Here is a 21,595-nt window from a genome sequence, read left to right on the forward strand (position 1 = left end):
GACACTTAGTGATTTATAACTTGTAAAAATTGAAGTCAACAAATACATACATAACATTGCTTTATTTACAAGTTTTAAACATCTCTCGAAATGTAAGAATCGTAAAAAAAAAAGATATCGCAGAAAAATCGTATAACAATGGGTCAGTTCAAAATTATAGTTGTAATTAGACATTTATGTGCACAGTCATCAATCATGTACTTCATCTTGTATATTTATACTACGATCACTTCTTTCCAGATTTCTTTATACCACCAGTTACTAGAGGACCTTTTTGACTGGCTTTTTTCGCTGCCTCAGCTAATGCTTTTTGTTGTTCCTTTTGCTTTTGCTTAAATGCTACGTCCTCATCGTCTAAAACTTTTGTATCCTTCTTTGGCGCCTTCAATGGCTTTTTCTTACCTCCATCTCGACCAGACATTCTAAAGCATAAATGATCATATATTATAATTAATTAATTATTGATTGGAAAAATTACATAGCTTTAATAACGTTAAATTAAATCAATATAACCTCCAGTGAAACACAATCAGAAAAATGGTAGATAATTTTAAATAATTATTTAAATAATATGTAATGGACATTTAGACATGTAATTAATATTAAACGAACAATTTGTATATACAAATAGATAGGACATGTCTCTTGAAAATACATATAACATATTTACCAAATCAGGAATAACGTTTTATGCTGTCTTACAAATACAATTTTTAAAACATCTTGAAAATCAATATTTACACTTACTTGCGACAGTATTAAATTTCCAAATGCGATTAAGATATAAACTGTACGTTCAAAAAATTCGTAAAAATTAATGTTTATGCGTAAATTTCTAGATTCGATCATACGGATCGTGCTGCCACAAGTTGTGAAATCTAAAGACTTGGATGTGTGGTATATTTTTTCTCCCTCTTTTTTGCCTTGTATAGATTTATTGAAAATGTATATAAAGGACGATAATGTTTTTGATTACGACAGATAATATAATAAGGTCGAACGAATATGACAAATGTGTATATTTGCAGTTTTTATCAACAAAGAGACTTTATCTAGAACCTCAAGTCTGAGAATTCGATGCATTGTTGTCCAATCATAGCGGAAAATATGCATATAAATTATTCAATAGCCATTTTCGATAACTAATACTGTATTCATTTAAAGCAGTTTGAACGAGTTTATTTTTTTTATCAATATTCGGCTTGAAAAATGTATCCATGTGAATTGTGAGAAGGAACATCCGAAAGAGCTGGACGTAAGATGGCGCATCACAGTGAGTATTCATAGAAATCAATATTTTTTCATGCATTCGTTCGTTTTGTCCAAGGGCGTGTTCCAAAATTCACTGCCAGCGCTGAAAATCTATAGTTCACGTTACGTATATTATATATTTTCAGCGCTGGCAGTGAATTTTGGAACATAGGCCAAGAATTCAAATGTTGGTAGCATCGATTTAGTTACTTGGACAAATATAATTTCACTAGTTTCAAAGTTTTCTCCCACAATTATTCTCTCAACAATTGTAACAAAACAGAATTTTTGTGTTCTTTTTACATTTTTCAGGGAATAATAAATACAAAATTAAAAGAGAATAAAGTTTTAAATTCTTTCCTAAAAGAGAAAGTATACATGGCTTTCCTCTTATCTCTAAAATAAAATGGTGGGGAGAAAAGATATTCGAATAATTTAACTCAACTCTATCATTACTAACTAGTTGTTTTTCTTCTCGATTGGGTATATCATTGTACGTAATTTTACATTTTTTTTTTATATATACTATAGGATTGTACCGTTGTTATTCGCGTATCAAAATGCCACCTAAATTGGAATTAATTGCCGCAGCATGCGAAAATATGGGTATCGGAATAAATGGTGATTTACCTTGGCGTTTGAAGTAAGATCTTCGATAAATTGCTTACTCAAGTGAACGCAATTGTCACTGAGAATCAGACCATTTGTCTATGAATGAACTTGAATTTATGCAGGACTGAAATGGCATTCTTTACACGTATGACAACCGATACAAAGGATAAAGATAAAAAGAATATCGTGCTTATGGGACGGCGTACATGGGACTGCATACCTGAAAAATACCGACCTTTAGAGAACCGTATAAATATGGTGTTAACATCACAATCATTGTAATTATGGAAATCATCGGTGAGATAAGAAATCTAATTTTTTTTAGAAAAAAATTAATTGTATCAACTTTAGGAATTATGGAGATAAAGCAATAACATGTAAAAGTATACCACATGCTATTGAAGTGATTGCGGAAATGCAAAATCAAGTAGAAAGAGTATGGGTAATAGGAGGAAGTAAAGTGTATAAGGTATTTTGCATAAAATGTGTATAATAAATATATATAAATTAATGTCAAATAATGTGAAATTTTCAATATAATTATTTTTTACTCACACATTTTCTGTACTCAAAATGAAATGTATATATGAAAAGAATAAAAAGTATATATTCATAATTTAGAAAAGAGGAAAGCAAAAATTACAGAAAATGTGACTAACAACAGATTTAATAACATAAGATATAAATATTGATAATTTAAACTTAAATTAGATAACGCTTGCATTTCCACTGCACAGGATGCCATGGGATCCCCATATTTTGGACGATTATATTTGACACGTATAAAGAAAGAATTTAAATGTGATACATTCTTTCCCCCTATTCCAAGTGACTTTGTACTGATAAAGTAAACATTAATATTTCTCTATATTGCGTTTGTTATTTTATATCAATGATGCTCTGCTTTATAATGTCTATAAAATTCCAGGGATCCAACTGTACCACAACATATCCAAGAAGAAAAAGGAATAAAATTTATATATGAAGTATATGAAAAAAGATAATTACCAGATATTTCAATATTTTAATTACTGAAACTATTTACGACAGAGACACTATTTTTATAAAATATTTTCTTTGCTATGTATCTATGGTATGTAATAAAAACATAAGACATTGTGACAAACACATTAATAATATTATTAATCATTCATATAATTATAATATACAAACACAATATTATTAATTGTTATGCTATATTTTTTTTACGTAATATTTTTCAAGCATACATTTTAAACATATTTAGGATAGAAAAATTTGACAAAACCCATACCTTTGCTACTAATTTTACACTACCTTATGTTTCATAATTAAAGTTGTGTCTGTATATTTAAACACATGAGCATATTAGCCAGGTGGCCATTGCAACTGTCGACCGCCAAGAACATGCAAATGCAAATGATACACAGATTGTGCACCATGTTTTCCATCATTGATAACCAGGCGAAATCCATTTGTTAAGCCTTTCTCCTTTGCAACTTTATGAGCAACATTCATCAAGTGGCCAAGTAAAGGTTCGTCTTCATCTTGAGCTTTGGAAAGTTGTGGAATTGGTTTCCGTGGAATTACCAAAAAGTGTACAGGTGCTTGAGGATTTACATCATTAAATGCAACGCACTGTAAAATATATTTAAGTTATATTTTTGTATATATTAATGTTTTATTCATATATGATGTAAAAATGTCTTACATTTAATCAAAGCTTATTTCTATTTACAAATTTTTCTCTCTCTAAGAACGAAAATTGTAAGTATATTAAGTTATTTCTAATAATGAGGAATATTTATATACAATATTTTGTATTAATATTAATATGCAATTCCTTTGAGGTTAAAGATAATTGAAGTCAACAGTTGTTTACCATAATAACTCAGCAAAAAATATGGTTATATAAATGTGGTTGTTATTGCAAGTATTTTATTGGCGGTAACAGCAAATTTAAATAATGTGCAACGTAGTAACAATTATTCTCAGAGAAGTGGATAAAGAGATGTATCTTTTAAAATATATTTTAATATTAAAAAATATCTACAAATTTACATTACTAGTGCACTATATATTTTCTATATTATAATCCATATATGAATTATACATAAAATAACATATAATATTCAATAATGAATTGGAGGCAACGTATACAAAGCCGGTTAAACAATTTATTTAAAAAATTCAACAAAACGACCTATAATTTTCGAGATTTTTATGTCGCAACATAATTTACCTGGTCATCTTCGTAAATAAAGTTGCACGGGATCTCCTTACGTAATATTTTTCCAAATATCGTATCACTTTCTGGCACTGCTGATTGTGCCTTCTCCACCTCGGTCGCCATTTTTCTCCAACTGACGGAACAGTTAGGTCGGTTAGCACCGAGGTAACCTAAATGTCTGTACGCACTTACGGCAAAGGTCGATAATAACTTCATGTCGAGAAGCAACAACGTTGTCGCAGATGCATAATTAATAATATGTGAGTGTATTATCCATATCACGTTATGTGTTCCACTATCTTATTATATTTTTGTTTGTTTTATTACGTTTCTTTATGGCTTAAAGGTTACTCTCACAAAGTATAAAGATACTTTTGATTTTGCAAGGATGGAATGATTCTACAAGCGTTGGAAACGTCAAGTAGAACATGTTTTAAAACGCGCGAATTTTAAATTACATTTTAAAAATTATCTGAAATTTAAAAATCGATGTTTTGTTACTTTTCATTAAATTCAAATGTTTATTTTTTATAATAATTTTAATTGTATAAAAATTTAAGAGAATTGTTAAATCTTTAAAGAAGGTATACTATTATGGAATTTTGACAGATTCCTACATATAAAACTATAAAACTTTTATTTTATGATACAGTCTTCTTAACAATGCACTTATGAATCTATATTTCATATCTTAATATGCAATAATGCACATTTCATTAAACGAACTGCAGCCTTATTCTGTAACTTCTAACGTTTGCGTTATATATCACTGTGCAGGATTTTTATATAAAATAATTGCGCAACATATCTAACACAAGCATTAATAAAAGTTACAGAATAGAAGCCCTGATATATAAATATTGTCACTTATTGCTTTATACATGTCATTGATATTATACATTAAAAAATAATATATGAATGATTGTATAATGGCTCATGGTACATACAAGATATGGCAGTGCGCTTTCTGGTTTTCTCTGAAAGATTCTACATCTTTCACATATTTCTAATGGGTTATGTAAAAATCCCAGTCTTAGAAAAAAAAAATAATTCTACTCAAAAAATATACATATACATATTTGTTACCTCAATTTTATGTCAAACTAAAATTAAATTAGATATTCGCAGCATACATACATTCGCTTTCGTACTTTTAATAGAATTTGTTGTAATTATACGCATTTTACATAATCAATTAATGTCATACACATACAAATACAACTAAGCTGTTAAACACAATAACGTGAAATAAAAGAAGTTAATGGAAAGTATAATTCTTAACGTCATTATAAAAAGTGTCATTGACTGAAATATTAAGACATCATTATGTGTAAATAAATAACATATCAAAAATAATAATAACTGTCTGATTTTCGTATTGTATATTAAGGTACACCTATATCGAAATCCTTTAAATTAACTTAAATCCTGTTTTGTAAAATTATTATATGTGTTATGCTTATTCTTAATAACTTAACTACAGGGGCCAAATGTATAAAAATAAACTATAGAGGGTACATGGTGACTACTATCGACTATTTAATACAATAGAAAAGCTAATTTTAATTATTAATTGAATTGATAGTATTGTAATGCACAAGTATGATTCTTACGTATAATACTCATATTAGATATTTAATAATCAACCTGTTAATAATAATCTTATAAACTATTATAGTGTGATTACGTATGTTAGAAATATTTCTATTCCTGAATACAGTTATATCAGTCTGAGTTTACTAATAAATCTAGATAACTTACAAAACAGTCATTGTACGTCTTCTTCAGTAATATATCGGTGTCTTACTGCTTGAGCTGCGGTTATACGACTATGAGGATCAAACATGAGCATACTTCTTATTAAGTCTAGTCCATGTTCATTGAGATCTGGTATTATTGCACCAAGAGGTTTGGGTTGTCTGTATGGGAAAGCTGTCCAACTGAGTGATACATTCTCTGGCCATGCTTGTTGCGACGGAGTACCTAAAACTCTAGTATGGGAAAGAAAAAGACATGACGTAGAAAAATTGCAAAAAGAGAATTTTCTAAAAAAGGAAGAACAAGAATTGCATTAACTTACTGGAAAATCCTGTCGAGTTGATCACCCTCACTAGTACCTGGGAATAATGGTTCCAATTTGCAAAGTTCTGCCAATATACATCCGACAGACCAGACATCTACAGGAGTAGCATAGGAACATCCTAAAAGTACTTCAGGTGCTCGATACCATTGAGTCACAACCTATAATAACATTACAAAGCTTTATCAATGCCAATGTCAAACAATGTTGTATAGGAGAGAGAAATATATCATATAATTGACTTGCATGTTGGGGTCTAAAACAAAAACATTAATAGTTTTAATATTGATATATATTTTTACTTACAGATTTAATATTGAATATTAATGAATTATGAAAAATGGAACCATAAATGAATTAATAAATATATATAAATAAAAAAATAACAAAAAAAAACAGAGTAACGATATTTTTATATTTTTTGATCAATTTTAAATCGTTTTATAGTTGTGCTAACAAAAATTGTGATAAATAGTATAATTTTTTTATTATAAATAATATGTAGCAAAATTATTGTAAAATATAAAATTAAACCCATCGAGATATTTATGGTAAAAAAGAAAACGTAATTTATAATACATCGTATATATGATACTTTGTTGTTAACATACCACGGAAGTTAATCTCATCTCAAAATCGTAGGTTTTGGCTAAACCAAAATCCGCAATTTTGATTCTTCTTTCCCGCGTTACCAAGAGATTTTGCGGTTTCAAGTCTCTGTGTATTATTCTATGGCTATGTAGGAACTCCACTCCACACAATATTTCTCTTGACATTTGCCTCACGATATTTGATGGGATTCTCGATTGCGGAGAGCTATCTCGGTAATTGGCTATGTAGGAAGCGAGATCTCTTTCCACGTGTTCGAACACCAACCAGAGGGTGAGACCACGATCTAGCCTCTCGGATTGTTCACCATCACCCGATGGTAGGTGAAGATAATCTCCTTGACAGACATCAAGTAATCGGACCTAGAAAATAAAGGAGATCAAATACAAGTCTTTAATAGAAAAACTTTAAAGCAAAATAGATTGTTTTTTAAGTAAGACATTTTTATATTGCGAGAGATTAATATCATATTAAACTCACAATATTTGGATGTTCATATCGTTCGAGTGATTTCAAGGCAGCAATCTCCCTTAGCGTGGACATAGGTAAACCATCATCTGTCAAGGGTACCCTAACTTTCTTAAGCGCTACAATTTGACCACTGGACTTGTCCTTTGCCTTGTACACCGTACCGTATGCACCGTTTCCGATGAGTGACAAATCTTCGTAGGAAGCATGTTCGCGCAGAGTAAAGCTCTGTACAGTTGTCTCGGATTTTGGTCTGGAAAGCTCATGTTCGCTCTGTTCGCTGTACTTCATTACAATGGATTTCAGCGTACCAAGCTGTTCCTCTTTCGAAGTACCTGGGATCGCTTCGATCGAGGTCGTCGCGATGTCTTCTTTTCGCTCGGAGGTCTTTGGATCCTTTTGCTCGGTCGATTTCGTTTCATCGGTCGACACCCTTCGCTCGGACGTTCCCGCTTGTTTCGCGACGTCCGAGAGCTGCTTTTCCTCCTCTTCGGCTTCCTCGACGAGCACAACTTCCGCCTGCAAAGATACCTCACTCGTGGACGGTGTCTCGGTACTTTCTACCTCTGTCAAGTGCTCGGCGGACGGTTTGTCGGATGACTTCTCAGATTGTTTGGATTTTTTTGGAGCCGTTGGCGTCGATAGATCTGGTTCGAGCTCTGTGCTCGAACGTCGTGATCTACCAGCCATCACAACATCTCGACTTCTACCTGAAACAATAATAAATTTTCTTATCAGTAATAGAAGTAATCAAACTGAAGTTTCTTTGCTTGTTTTATTATCGAAATTATTCTTGATACAAAGCAGAAGTTTTCAATAATTTAATAAGTCTAGGAAATTGTAAGAATTAATATATTAAAGAGATAAATAAACGTATATAAATATTTTCAAACCTATATTTATGAAACTGAGGCCCGGTTGTACCAACGTTATTTTAGCTTTAAGCGAGACATATATTTAAGTTTCGCTTAAAACTAAAATAATGTTGGTAATTAGGCCTGAAAGAAACAATGTAAATAAACTTAAACTTAAGTACTACTTTTTCTTTTCTCAATATGATATATATTTTTGGTGTATTTTTTAAGAATAACAAATTTAAGAGACTTTAATGATTTTTCACAATTTTTTTCTAAATGTATCCCAGCAAACACCAAGTAACAGTTATATAATTGTTATAATTTCCCACTCAACAATATAATTGTTATCTAACACATAACAGTTATATGACATGTAACAGTTATATTGTCGAGTAGGAAATTATAACTAAGAGTTATATAACTGTTACTTGATGTTATATAACAGTTATATAACTATAACATTGTCTCCTAAAAAATTTCAATTCAGCCAAGAGTGATTTGATCCCAATCGTCTTTTATTAATAAAAAAAAAAAATCTTTATAGGAGCTTAATTTTTTAATTTATTTTCCAGCAGGACAAATAAAAAAATCTATAGATTTTTTATATTCTTTTTTATATTTTTTCAATACATATATGTATCGAAAATAAATAAATGTGAAACTCTTGCATGAGACCCGAATCTCTGCTCAGTATCCGATAGATAGAGCTATATCCGATTATAGATTCATATCGAGATCTGTGGGGAGATACGCGGGATGTCTCGGGATCTCGTATGTGTGTTTCGCGTGTACGTATCATGTGATGCATGTGTGTTTGTACAGCGACACTTGCGACACCCGCGCGGGGTTCGCGGGCATAAGGCAAATAAGTACGGCTCTCCCTCTCCCCCCCCCTCTCCTCCCGTTCCCGCTCTCGCCGCCGTCAACGTTTTATTAAAATTTCGAGACGGTACCGCAAGCGATCGCGGCCGGGCCGTCTGCTACGCGACATCTGCACCGACACCTGCGTTCGTATAATAGCCCGCTCATGCCGGCTTTCCAGAACATCTTGTAAATGCAAGAGGGAAGCCCTATAAACCCCCCCCCCACCCGGGCTGCCTGCCCCTTTATTTTCTGCGCTCGGATCGAGCGATAATCGTCGGTCGCTCGCGTTTCACCGGAAGCGCGATCGATGAATAAGTATGTAGATTCGGGGATTACGAGGCACGAATTATGAATTATCATCAGTCGTGAGTCGAAACGAGGAAGCACGAGAGAGACATTTTACGACATCCGTTATATGAAAACTGTAACGATGCGTCGAGAGAAAAAAAAGGAGGTCGGGAAGATACATCTCTTCTCGTTGCACGAAGAGATACCGAGTTATATGCGCTATGCGATAGGGGAGATCCGTGGCATATAATTCAAACGGTTTTAAATTCGGCCGGATGCCGAAAAAGATACCCGCGACTTTACATCCAGAGGAAATAATAAACCACGCGCTGTTATCACTTCGTAATTCACTCTCCGTTTCTTACTCATTGTCAGTTAACATATGATCGTTATTAAATACTGATTGCGAGAAAAATCCTCAAGTTTCAGATAATCCAATATCATTCATTGATATGATTCATTGATACATTCCTTTACATTTCGTGAGAAATTTGAATTTTTTACGTACGTTGTTTGATCAAATGATAGTGTCATTAAAGCGCATTTTTTATATATCATATATTAATAAGTATAATATATATGTTATATAAATATAATATATCAAATAATTTACACTAGTAGGTTTTTATAAACGAACGCTCCGCAGACGGATGTACTCTCGTGTGATTTTGATTAAATTTCTCTATCAATTTCCTCTTGCGATAAGAAATTATTAACTAGAAAACTGGGACGGAAGGAAGGAAAAAAGGAAGAAAAGGAGCAAGGAAATGAAGGAAGGACAAAGTTTTTTTTTACATTGTAACAATTATTTTCTAGACAAAAGGAAGCATTTTGGACATAAATTTGGAGAAAATCTCCGATCGAGATCGGTCGATCGTGAAGTGAGAGGGACGAAGGGAAAATATATGGACGAGCGTACGTTTCACGAAACTGGAGAAAAACATGTCTTTGCTCTCTAGGAGAAACCAGCAACTTTGTATGTACAGAACGCGTTTCCACGCGGCATTATCTCAAGACCACCTTCCTGGAAGAGGCAGATGTTTCTATGGTTTCGTTGGATGTCGAGAAAGAGAAGCGAAGACAACGAAGTGCAACGTAGGAATTTTTTTTTTCTTTCCGTGAGACACAAAAATGGAAGAATGTACTTTGTGTATTCTTAATTGCCTCGTATTTACTTCCATTAGCGAGCGCAATAACGTCGACAATTTATTTTCGCTGATAATATAACATGCATTTGCAAGTAACTTCGTAATATGTTATTAAAAAACATAAAGAAGACACATTGCAAATTATTCTACCAATTAATATTTCATTAACAAAAAAATAATAAATAATTCAAATTATAAATAAATGTATTTGTTTCTCTAAAACTATGAAAAAATATATTTGACAATTTATAGCTAATGTTTTGTCGCATTTTCAATCTTATTTTATAACAGGCGATTTCATCTGTCAAAATATTTTGACGCGTGGCTTTTGATAAGCCAATTAAATTCTCGTTTTTTTAAATATAAAATTTATGTTGCAAAATGCTACGAAAGACTGCGGTTTTCTTTCATCATCTTCAACGTCTGAAAGAAGGACAATAGACGTTTCTCCTTTTCGAGAGACCGTTTTATTATCCAGTTTTTTTTTTCTGTTCCGTTGTCGTTGCAAGAGAGACTTAAGAAGAGGTACGATATTCTTCTACATTGTTATGGGGCCACATAAAAAGGACGAGAACGTGGCTCAAGAAGTTGACGTAGCAGATAAACGGTCAGAATGCGCACCATGGAAAGACCCCGGAAAACTGATAATGTGTTGTGTTAGATAAATAGTCATATGAATGAAGAGATTTTCAAGTATATAAGAGGATACGAAGAGATTTTAATAAAATTTTGATTTATAATATATCTCAAAATATGCTTTACATATCTTGTGGCTTCGAGACACGAAACTGCGCTGTGTTCGTGTAAAAAAACACGACTTCCGTCAGGAAATTAGATAACGTAAGAAACTTCGAACATCGGAATGTCGAGTTACTCAATCTTCTTATCAAGAGCTACTCGACGATATATATATATACATAAACTCAGCATAATTTCAATCTATTAATAAAGTGGAAATTTAAAATAAATGCGAAGGCAAGCAATAACGTCCCGACATGCATACCAACATTATTTTAAAAAAATAATTTATAAATCGATATATTTTTCTTTGGGACGTAAAATATTAAAGATGGAAAAATAGCCAAAAAACGTCAAAACTTAAATTTCTACAAAAATAAGCACGTGTCTCTCTAAAAATCTTTTCTTACATTAAAATTTCACTTCTATTTCTACATACCTCGAAAAAAAATATAATGAGCAAAATATATGAGCACGATTTGTATCTCCTTATATCTTCAATAAATTATTGTTACGTTTCTCTCTCTCTTTCTTTCTACGAGAAGAGAGGATTACTCATCGGAGTCTCTTGATACGCAGCTTATCAAATTCCTCGCCGACAGAGTCATTGAAATTTTAGGTCGCACGAGTTGCGCCTTCGTGGCTTCCGTAAAGTTACACGTGTTACGATGTTTACGCACTATGTAACACTATGTAGCGTAAGCTGTGCGGCGTATCGCGTAAATCATGCGTCGCCTTAATTGCAACGGAATTGAAGCCACATTTACGGCCCATTGTTTGCAGAGAGTACGCGGGGAAGGCATGAATGAACGGCTACGCGCGAACGTAAAACGCACTTGTGCGCCATTTAATTCGTTATGACCTCCCACTCTTCCCCCTTCAGATATAACTACTATAAGTTCGAATCCTCTCTTAAATCTCGTCGACGCCACGCTGGGAGTCATGGGACTCGCTTTATTATGAATGACGCTTTATCTCGCTATTCTCGATAGAATTGCTACATTACCAAGAATGTATAAAATAGATTAATTTAACACTGTTACTTTAAGTACACAAATTCCCCATCGATTATCTTATCTAAATTGCATCTGTAACTTTTCGTAAAAATGAGAAAAGTTTGATAAGAAGTGTATAAGATCATTTTTTTTGTGTTTTTACAAATAAAATTACGAGTAAAATTGTGATTTCGACAAACAATACAATTTAACACTGTTATTTTAAATACACAAATTCTCCGATTATCTTATCTAAATTGCATCCATGCATCAGCTGTAACTTTCCATAAAAATGAGAAAAAGTATATAAGATCATTTTCTTGTGTTACAAATAAAATTACGAGTAAAATTGTGATTTCGACAAATGATACAATTTAAATAAATCTAGTAGTCAGAAAAATAAAACCCAAAAAATATCGTGAGCATTTAAATAAACTTTTAAATTTAAATCTCACAGTGTTATGTATTTGTGTATGCGAAAATATATCGTGTCCCTTTGAAAATATTCATTCGCCGTGTTGAAAAATTTTTCGCCATTTTTCGGTGAATAATTAACAGATTATTGCATTTGTTCCAAATTGCACTAAGAATTTTGCAACGTGTAGTTATCAATTAAATGGTATTCAATTGTTGACGAAGAGCAAGTATATCGCAGAAGAAAGATTTTACAATTATTATTGAGATTTTCAGATTATTTATCACTTGCTTGTCGAAAAGCAATGTTGAAATTTTCTTTAGAAATTTCAATAATTGGAATCCGATGAAATAAACGACAAAGAACGCCGTTCTTCGTCCCGTGGAACGCGGTGACGGTCTAATTAGGAACTCGAATAATTTACTCGAATACCGCGTCGGGGGCCCTATCCAATTAAAGACGCCGAAAATACGCCGAATCTGACGGCGATATTTCCGGGCACTCGTTTGCGCCACGCTAGACTACCAAACAGAGTAAACAGGACGTCACTGCTTCCAGATTATCCACGGGATTGACACTACTATGTACTCAAGTCTTTCACACAACAAACACTTGCTCAACGCTCTCATTCACTTCTATTTCTAGAACGAAAAGTCGAACGTGAGTATACTAGAAAAGTATACGCATATCCAGTGTCGTATATCGTTTCAATAGCGCCTGAGTATTTTGGGTATCGATTTCCCTACGAAAAACACGTCCCTGTCATGAAAGATTATTTTTTTTCAAATACAAAAATAATATTAATGTATTTCTTTGATAGAGAAATAATTTTTCTATTTTATAAAAAATCAATTTAATAAAATTATTTTATAAAGTCAATACTTTTTATACCAATTATATATATTTATGATTTTTTATATAAAGTTTAAATGTATCATCTTCTTGAAATCCACAATTTTTAAGAATCGAGCTTACATCGAATCCTTTTCAAAATAAGCAAGGCCTATCTTTATCGAAATTGTTTGTTGAAATTCATAAATGAAATTTGTTAAATAATTACTTTGGTTATAAATATTTTTATAATCATTGACTCTAATGTCTGTGTAAAAAAAACAAAAGTTCATATAAGCATACAAGTTATCTGCAAATGTGCAAGTTCATGACAGCTTGTCAGTCGTGGGAGAATCATCGCATTTCTTAGAAGATACGGAACTGCAGGCAATGCAATTAGAACTGTAGATTTGAATGAATGCGATATGTTACGATTCTTAGAATATACTGTGCAGCTTAGATGATACAATAAGCTGACTAACAGGATTATCCTCTATTGTTAAAACCGCTAATATGTTAAGTCGTAAAAAAAATGAGACATCGAATTAGCCGATTAATTATATGATGTATAATATTTGTGATAAATTTCTTTATTAATTTGCCAATGCATTATCCTTTTTCTACAAACATTAAGTAATGAATTAATTTCCAAAACGTGTAAAATAGTGCTTAAAAAATACGAGTATTAAAAATGCGTTATGCATTATTTCGAAATTTTTATCTACGCGACAGATGTTCTGCTCTTTGGAAATCCCATATTCTAAGTCACGTGGCTTTTCGTACTGTCTATGCACATCGTTCGTAAACAAGAGAGACGCGTAATGCTGATTGGAATACCACCCCTGTCATCGTTTCTTGTCTTATCTTTACACACGCTGAAATATTTTACATACATCTTCAAAGATACGCTATCCCGTCAAAATGCACATTCTCACGATAAGCATTTAAATATATTCGGCGATAGATGAAAACGGCTGCGTTAATCTTAATTCGTCAAGTTCGAATTACTCTTTAAGTTTTGGATATTTCCTCTATCAAAAAATTACCGAATTTTAAAAATTGCGAATGTGATACAGACACTTGTGACAAAGTGCAGACTGAGAATATTCGATATAAATAAGAGGATATTTCAATTTGAATGAATTGTATTTTAGAAAGTATAAAAAACGAATCGATATAAGACTCAAATATATTATTATCAAAATATGATATTTTTTTAAAGCCACACAAGTCGCTGTAAAAAATAATTATATAGGAATTTTCAAATATAAATAATATTTTCATATAACACATGTAATTTACGCGAAAAAATACACTCGAAAAATACTTTGAGATTTATAGAAAATTTTCCTTCACTCATAAAAGAAACTACTGGAGATTATCCATGCGTTAAAGTCCTCATTGCTCAAGAGGAAAGAGAGAGAGAGAGAGAGAGAGAAAGAGGAATACGTAATTTTATATTTATTAAAATTATAATTTTAATTAATATTATATTTATTAAAATTATAATTTTTATTAGCTGAGAATCTACGAATAATTGAACAGCCAACACGTCGCGAGTCTCGTCGGCAAGAGAACCCAAACAAAATCGCTCCGACACTCTTACGCGCGACTTTTCACCGAATCCCCGGGGAGAAACGATCGAGCAGCAGCATCCGCCACGAAATGTGTCCCGGTTGAATCGTCGTGCAGATTTCGAGCTGGCGGTTTCACACGGTGGATCCCCCGCGTTGGCCGGCAACACAAAGAAAAGAAAAACTGTACCGAAACCGGCCGCTCATATTTCACCGCGAGCTCTCCTTTCGAAAGGTAAAATGTAATGGGAGGCCCGCGGCCTCTCTCTCTCTCTCTCTTCCTCCCGACGAGTCCGCATCGTCCAAGCAACCCCAAATCCCACATTCCGCATTTATCTACCTACCTACCTACCTACCGATGCTAAGGTGCTGACCTCCCACGAGAGGAGCGAAACAGCGGGAACCCGCGACGCTGAAGAGGAGGAGGAAGAAGAGGAAAAAGCCGACGATGACGATAATGATGATGATGATGATGATGATGATGAAGATGATGAAGATGACGAGGATGAAGATGACGAGCGCAGGCCGAAGGCGACGAGCGACGAGACGAGGCGAGAGAGCGGACGGACGACGCGCGAGACACGCAACACAACCGAAACTGTGTGCACGGCTCCGCGCGCGCCGGAAACGGTATTAACCAATTCCCCCGGCGTGTATACGCACTCGCTCGTAAGCACTCGCGCGAGACACAACGGGGATTATGAGCCGCACATAGGAGGCGACGACACGTCACGCACACACACCGGACCGTTCGCCGCTCGCAACCGCGGCCGACGAATCGTCAGGCTGTATCCGGCGATAGGCGGCATGAGATCCGAGACGGAGCGAGCTGTGGGTCAGGCCGTAGAACGCGACCGAGCCGCGCCGCCGAGGCTTCAACGGATCCGATCAGTTGACGGCGGGCCCTCGAGCGGGCTGGCCGGTTTCCCGAAGGGATTGTTCGCGCCGAGTGTATTATGTATTATGTATGTACGCCACGGAGCTTCTGCTTCTACTTGTACCTCTCTGCAGCTGCCGTCTCATTTCCCAGCTCGAGCCACGATGGGATTATTCAAGAGTAAACGCACCCCGGAAAGAGGGGTCGCTTTCAAGATCCTCGCACTTGGAGTGGGTTTCATTTTCTAGTCGATATATACATCTGGATTTTTTCTCAAGTTTAAACAATATTTGCGATATATTGTATATTAGCGTATTAGTTATATTTTTCCAAGCTGCTAAAGCTCGTTAGAATGTTGGAAGGTGAAAGATGTCGGTTTGCGTACATTAGTACATTTCTGTTTAAGCAGTCCAAGTAATTTTAATCCAGCGATTAGAATGAATGTAACCGAATGGTTGTAGAAAATACTATGTGAATTGCTTATATAGGAGGAATTATGTTGACACATGATGCTATTTATAGATACACGTCTTTCGCGAACACGAGGATTCATGTAATCGATAAGTGGAGATGATGCTTGAATCTTTCGCGGTGAGTAAATAATAAAGACGCCGAGTTTAATCGAAAATTTTTTGAAACTGTTACGTGTTTCTTACATTGATGACACATCGTAATTTTCTACAAATATATACACGATATACGAAATCGTCTGCACATTATCGATCCATAGTCTACATCCGTTTAACGTACGTCACATTATATATAATAAATATATATATAAGATAAGCAATAAAAAGATATATTAAGATATGCGAGATATAACGAGAGAGAGAGAAAGAGAGAGATAAAAAATAGGATGTAAATAGATAAGCTATGCGAAAAGAATTCGTGTGTTTTTAACAGTTTATCTGCTATGATATATGAATGCTCGCACACGCTAAAAAAAATTAATCATTAGCTTTATTTCAGGAAAAATATCTCCCAGCGAAATTATTAATATTAATAAGTTTTTCAAACCCGTATGTGAGATTCATAGGAGACTTTTCCGCTTATAAATTACTTTTCCGCCTATAAATTACTTTTCCGCTTATAAATTACTTTTCCTACTAAACTTATAATTGAAAAATGTTTTTTTTGCGCGTATTATTATTCCAAATGAGTAGAAATAAACCAACAGAGACAGAGAGCAAACTCGCGATACTGGAGAGCGAAGAAAATCAACATTCGCCCACGCGTGTGTACTTACATGTTTACGTGTTGCAGTAGTGATCTCTAAGAGCGGACGCGGGGCGAGCCGTTTAAATAGGCGGCGGAGAGCGTGTAATTTTTCGTCATCGCGCGTAACCCTAGTTTGGGAAGAGCGCTGGCCGTGGGAGAGAAAGGGAAGGCGCGCCGACGCGACGCGACGCTCCGAAGATCTCCAGTGTCTCGTGCTTGGACGGACGAGACGCGCGTTCCGGAGCCCGAAGATGTATACGGTGGCTCGTTCGAGTTACTGAATGGCCGCACGCGATACACACCCGGAGTTTATATGAACGAACGCGCCGTGAGTGAGATTACGATTTCCCACAGATACGTTCGCGGAAGCGCATGACGCTTCGCGTGTACTACCTGCCTTCGATAGAGGAATGTGATTCATGGCGCTCAATCAGCTAAATTCTGGAGTAACACGTCACTCGGCTGAACTTAATAGTCGATTCTGGACGGCGTCCAAGCAGACGCTATTCAATTTTCTTCCGAGAAACTGCACCCGGAATTTTCGATTCTAAAGGGAAATTGCACATTCCTCCAAATGTTTTCGATATCATTTTCTTGTCGCGGGAATATCAAGTAAATAAATTAAACGAATAAGTTAATTAAATAATCGTTACACAGATATAAATATGCTCTTATCAAATAAAATATGTTGAAATCAGGAAATAGATAAAATAGTTAGACTCCAGTTATATGTATACTAAGAAATAAAAAATTATTTCATAATTAAATTAAATAATAATCAATTAAATAATTTAATAACAAAATTAAATAATAATTGATTAAATAATGTAATAATTAATTAAATAACTTAATTAAATAATTTAATAATATTAAATAAATTAATAATTTAATGATTAATAATTTGTTTAAGAAATTGTTTACTAAAAGCTAATATATTTAGCAAACTGCATATAAAATGTCAATATTTATATTGCAATTAAGTATCATTTATCAATCTGTTTATAGATAACACGAAGCAAAAACAACGATTTAATTGATCTATATTTTCCAGCGCGTAACGTTACATCATTATGCCACTTTGGGCTTTACGGTCATTATGCATTCAGGCAACATTATTATACAGATCAACTGATATTGTTGGTCATATTTAATATGGAACTTGTGTTTCCTCCACATACATGTATATATATATCATCGGGAATGTATCAGGAAATAGTTATTTACTGTTACTAACATAATAATTATCGATAAAATTATTACTGTAAGAATTTACATATATATATTTATCGCAAGGATCATGAATATCTCATTGTTCCGCGAATGACGGTAAAATTCCACGTACATGCAAATATTAGCTTCTATAGTTACATAATGATTTGAAATGCTTAACGGGGACTTACCAGTGATTGTATCTAATGTATCATCATATCGACTCATGAATTATCATGACGACGATGATACATCCGTCATTAATAATTTATAATTTGAAAGGTGAACTCTCTTTTTCTTTTTTTGTTAATTAAAATTGTATTATATGTTTCAAAACGATAGAAAGAGAGATTTTACTGCCGATAAGAAGCAGAAAACCAAGATAAACATGGAAGTTGTCATTAGTTAGAAAGTCATGAATACAATAGGATGCTATGATTAGATTAAATATTTAGTATTAAAACTTTCATAGATTTCTAATTCTAATAAAAGAAAAAAAATATATCGCAATATTTCCATCATTAATTGATCGGAGTAACTCTATTTATTGTACTGTCATCATATAACGGTAAGTAATTATTCATTCGACAATTATTTATTGCTTGATATTTAAAAAGAAGAAATAATGTTGAAATAATAATCACTTTTTAACGAGAATATCGTTTTATTAATTTCCTTTGATATTTTTTTAAAAACTCTTCATTGTAATAAATAGAAAATCGTTTATCTTCCCTCGCGTGATACAATTACGTATCAAATAATTGGAAAATGACCTGTTTGTCGGAAAACGTAACGTTAGTATCGGCCATGCCGCATACACATATTCCCGGAAAAATTAACATTACACATTCGTCATCCGCGGCTTGACACTATCACCCATGAGTAAAGGAAACACGGCGGTCTCACGATGATCGCCAAGGATCCTCCGTTATTTCAACATCTATATACATGTCGTAAAAATGGCGCCTCGCGAATGCATGAGCCTGTCACGTTTTCGGAAAATGAGAATCCTGTCAAAGGAGAAAATCTCGCTCTGCGAGAAATCTTGTAGTAGGGAGCTCCTTCAGAGCAATCTGTTTCTTATAAATAATTTCTTATGAAATATATATACAGGGTGTTTTTTAATAAGTGCGAAAAATTTTAGATGATTCTTTGCCGATAATTAGGGGGGTTTCTCATATAAACATACACTCCTACATCTCTGTGGAGTTATACTCCTCCAAAAATGGGGGTAAAAATTAGGTTTTTATTATAATTTTGTTTTTGTTCCAATTTCCCCAACATTTATTCTAATTTTATTTTTATTTTAAAATTTAACTTCTCGTAATTCGAAATCTAAGGTATTTAGCATCGTGCTGTGCACGATAACGTATTTTATTTTTTTTCTTGAAAACTACTGATTTTATGAAAAAAATTTCTCAATAAATTAAACTTTTTAGTGCATATTTTTAGATGATCATATTCCAACTCATTAAAAAGTTCTAATAAAAAATTGAATATGGTTGCTAGTTTCATCCCCTTATAATACGAGAGATTAAAAAAATATTAATAAATAACCTTTTTACCAGTAGAAAATATCCCCCTAATTTCATTTTTTTTAACTTGTTTCAAATTTGAGAAAAAATTTTTTAATTTTCGACAAAGAATCATCTAAAATTTTTCGCACTTATTAGAAAACATCCCATATATATATATATATATATATATACAAAGTAAGACCGGGGAGTTCAAGTGAATATATATATATATATATATATGGGATGTTTTTTAATAAGTGCGAAAAATTTTAGATGATTCTTTGTCGAAAATTAAAAAATTTTTTCTCAAATTTGAAACAAGTTAAAAAAATGAAATTAGGGGGATATTTTCTACATTATATATATATATATATAATGTGTGTGTGTGTCTGTGTGTGTGTGTGTGTGTATGTGCGTATGACGATACACGCTAACTGCTGGACGATTTAAAGGCGATATCTTATACACGTATATACAAAGTAAGACCGGGGAGTTCAACAGCCGCGTTAGCATGCGGAGGATGCGCGGTGGTTATGCGCTTTGGAAATGAAGACAGTTGAGATGACGGTCGGTTACGAACCCCGCAATCTACTTTGCTGATAAAGTAATAAAGATCCTTTACACACGTGATGCTGCGCTACACGAAAGACTGGGGCATAATCTTTAATCGCGTATACAGAGAGAGAGAGAGAGAAAGATGAAAATATTTAAAGAAATTAGTACAGATAGCCTAATGTCATAATCTAAAGATATAATTTATAACTGCTAAATCATATCTCCTTCCTTTGATGCGATTACATCGATATGAAGATCTTGATAAATGATTTTTAAGCCGAATTAAATTTTTGTATCGCTAATAATATTTATATCGCCCAGATTATAAATTTGATAACGATGCAAAATTTAATATTCGCTCTCAATCTTATTGCAAAACTACCTGCAGATAAAACGTCATTATAAAGTTAAAAAATATAAGAATTCTTGAAGCACAGTTGGCGCCGTCACGATAGGGCAGACATCTCACTACATGTTTTACCATTCTAATCACTCGTCTTTATCAGTAGCACAAAAACACAAGATAAACGTCTTAATCAACCCGTTATATTTACAGACATCCAATTCTATCTCAAACTAAAACCCGAGATAACGCGCCGAGCGTCTATTATCTCTACATCTTCGCGATGCTCGCGAGGAATTTTTTCAATCGATATAAAAACAAACCGCGAAATTCTGGATCAATCCCCGAGTTCGATAAACTCTTCACGAATCGAGCGACCTACGAGCGACGATGTGCCGCGGGAGACAAATTTCCAGACGAAACAACGGTAAAGGAAAGACGAGGAAAAGAAAAAAAAAAGAGAGAAGGCAAGAGAGAGAGATAAACAAAAGAACGCACCAGTGCAGCCTCACTGCATCTCCGGATGCGCTCGGAGTAGCGGCCCGGACAATAACGCAGGACCACGTGCTTGGTGCTGGACGCGCTCGCAGGACGATGTTCCTGGCGGATCCGTCGATCGTCATCACAGCGGCTCGTCGTCGTCGTCGTCGTCGTCGTCGTCGCGGGAAACGGCGCCGTTGCTCGCGGGTCCTGTGTCCTTCTCCTCGCGGGGAAGAGGCCCGGGTCGGTCTCTCTTCTCTCACTCGCGACGACGAGCGCGTCGCGCGTCCCGAAACATGAATGGAATGCTTCCTTCGACGGGCGATGCACGCGAGAGACGACTACGGGTCCGGAATGGAATGGGCCGGGAGGCTCTGCGGCTGGCCCAGGAGTGGGCCCGACGCTCGCCGGGCCCTTTACAGGGCATGGTGTAACGTCAGGACTGTAGCTATTTCCT

The 21,595-nt window shown here is 34.2% G+C and overlaps 5 protein-coding genes and 1 long non-coding RNA gene across 12 annotated transcripts; 3 read left to right on the forward strand and 3 right to left on the reverse strand.

The window, feature by feature from the left end:
• Positions 1 to 43: 43 nt before the first annotated feature.
• On the reverse strand, positions 44 to 2,276 carry LOC145970994 (translation machinery-associated protein 7 homolog). 2 transcript variants are annotated; one of them, XM_083098144.1, is made up of 2 exons: positions 1,882 to 2,276; positions 44 to 422 (listed from the first exon to the last, which is right to left on the reverse strand). In XM_083098144.1, exon 2 carries the CDS (start codon positions 419 to 421, stop codon positions 227 to 229), a length of 195 nt encoding a protein of 64 aa, XP_082954270.1. In that variant the 5' UTR covers position 422; positions 1,882 to 2,276; the 3' UTR covers positions 44 to 226. The 2 variants fall into 2 exon arrangements, with proteins under 2 accessions (XP_082954270.1, XP_082954269.1); XM_083098143.1 differs by lacking the exon at positions 1,882 to 2,276 and adding an exon at positions 748 to 1,275.
• Positions 842 to 3,478, forward strand: Dhfr (dihydrofolate reductase). 4 transcript variants are annotated; one of them, XM_083098135.1, is made up of 7 exons: positions 842 to 897; positions 1,168 to 1,273; positions 1,783 to 1,894; positions 1,986 to 2,141; positions 2,215 to 2,332; positions 2,601 to 2,710; positions 2,792 to 3,478. In XM_083098135.1, the coding sequence occupies exons 2-7, from the start codon at positions 1,261 to 1,263 to the stop codon at positions 2,865 to 2,867; spliced, it is 585 nt and encodes a 194-aa protein (XP_082954261.1). In that variant the 5' UTR covers positions 842 to 897; positions 1,168 to 1,260; the 3' UTR covers positions 2,868 to 3,478. The 4 variants fall into 4 exon arrangements, with proteins under 4 accessions (XP_082954261.1, XP_082954264.1, XP_082954263.1 ...); XM_083098137.1 differs by adding an exon at positions 1,564 to 1,660 and having other exon boundaries at positions 873 to 1,273; XM_083098138.1 differs by having other exon boundaries at positions 871 to 1,273; positions 1,843 to 1,894.
• Hint1 (histidine triad nucleotide binding protein 1) lies at positions 2,980 to 4,434 on the reverse strand. The gene is made up of 2 exons (XM_083098142.1): positions 4,085 to 4,434; positions 2,980 to 3,480 (listed from the first exon to the last, which is right to left on the reverse strand). Exons 1-2 carry the CDS (start codon positions 4,286 to 4,288, stop codon positions 3,211 to 3,213), a joined length of 474 nt encoding a protein of 157 aa, XP_082954268.1. The 5' UTR covers positions 4,289 to 4,434; the 3' UTR covers positions 2,980 to 3,210.
• On the forward strand, positions 4,088 to 5,122 carry LOC145970996 (uncharacterized). The gene is made up of 2 exons (XR_014438716.1): positions 4,088 to 4,332; positions 4,419 to 5,122. It is a non-coding gene; the product is annotated as an uncharacterized LOC145970996 (long non-coding RNA).
• Positions 4,693 to 21,442, reverse strand: LOC145970989 (cyclin-dependent kinase 4). 3 transcript variants are annotated; one of them, XM_083098131.1, is made up of 5 exons: positions 21,157 to 21,442; positions 7,242 to 7,939; positions 6,764 to 7,123; positions 6,153 to 6,313; positions 4,693 to 6,063 (listed from the first exon to the last, which is right to left on the reverse strand). In XM_083098131.1, exons 2-5 carry the CDS (start codon positions 7,917 to 7,919, stop codon positions 5,841 to 5,843), a joined length of 1,422 nt encoding a protein of 473 aa, XP_082954257.1. In that variant the 5' UTR covers positions 7,920 to 7,939; positions 21,157 to 21,442; the 3' UTR covers positions 4,693 to 5,840. The 3 variants fall into 3 exon arrangements, with proteins under 3 accessions (XP_082954257.1, XP_082954256.1, XP_082954258.1); XM_083098130.1 differs by lacking the exon at positions 21,157 to 21,442 and adding an exon at positions 17,063 to 17,331; XM_083098132.1 differs by lacking the exon at positions 21,157 to 21,442 and adding an exon at positions 8,123 to 8,266.
• Positions 10,935 to 17,753, forward strand: LOC145970626 (uncharacterized). Its single transcript, XM_083097499.1, has 3 exons — positions 10,935 to 11,042; positions 15,192 to 16,046; positions 16,339 to 17,753. The coding sequence occupies exons 1-3, from the start codon at positions 10,935 to 10,937 to the stop codon at positions 16,378 to 16,380; spliced, it is 1,005 nt and encodes a 334-aa protein (XP_082953625.1). The 3' UTR covers positions 16,381 to 17,753.
• Positions 21,443 to 21,595: the final 153 nt, after the last annotated feature.

Source organism: Camponotus vicinus, unplaced genomic scaffold, assembly GCF_025532165.1.
Source record: "Camponotus vicinus isolate PSW18456_S1 unplaced genomic scaffold, iyCamVici1.0 SCAF_4, whole genome shotgun sequence".
Lineage (NCBI taxonomy): Eukaryota > Metazoa > Arthropoda > Insecta > Hymenoptera > Formicidae > Camponotus > Camponotus vicinus.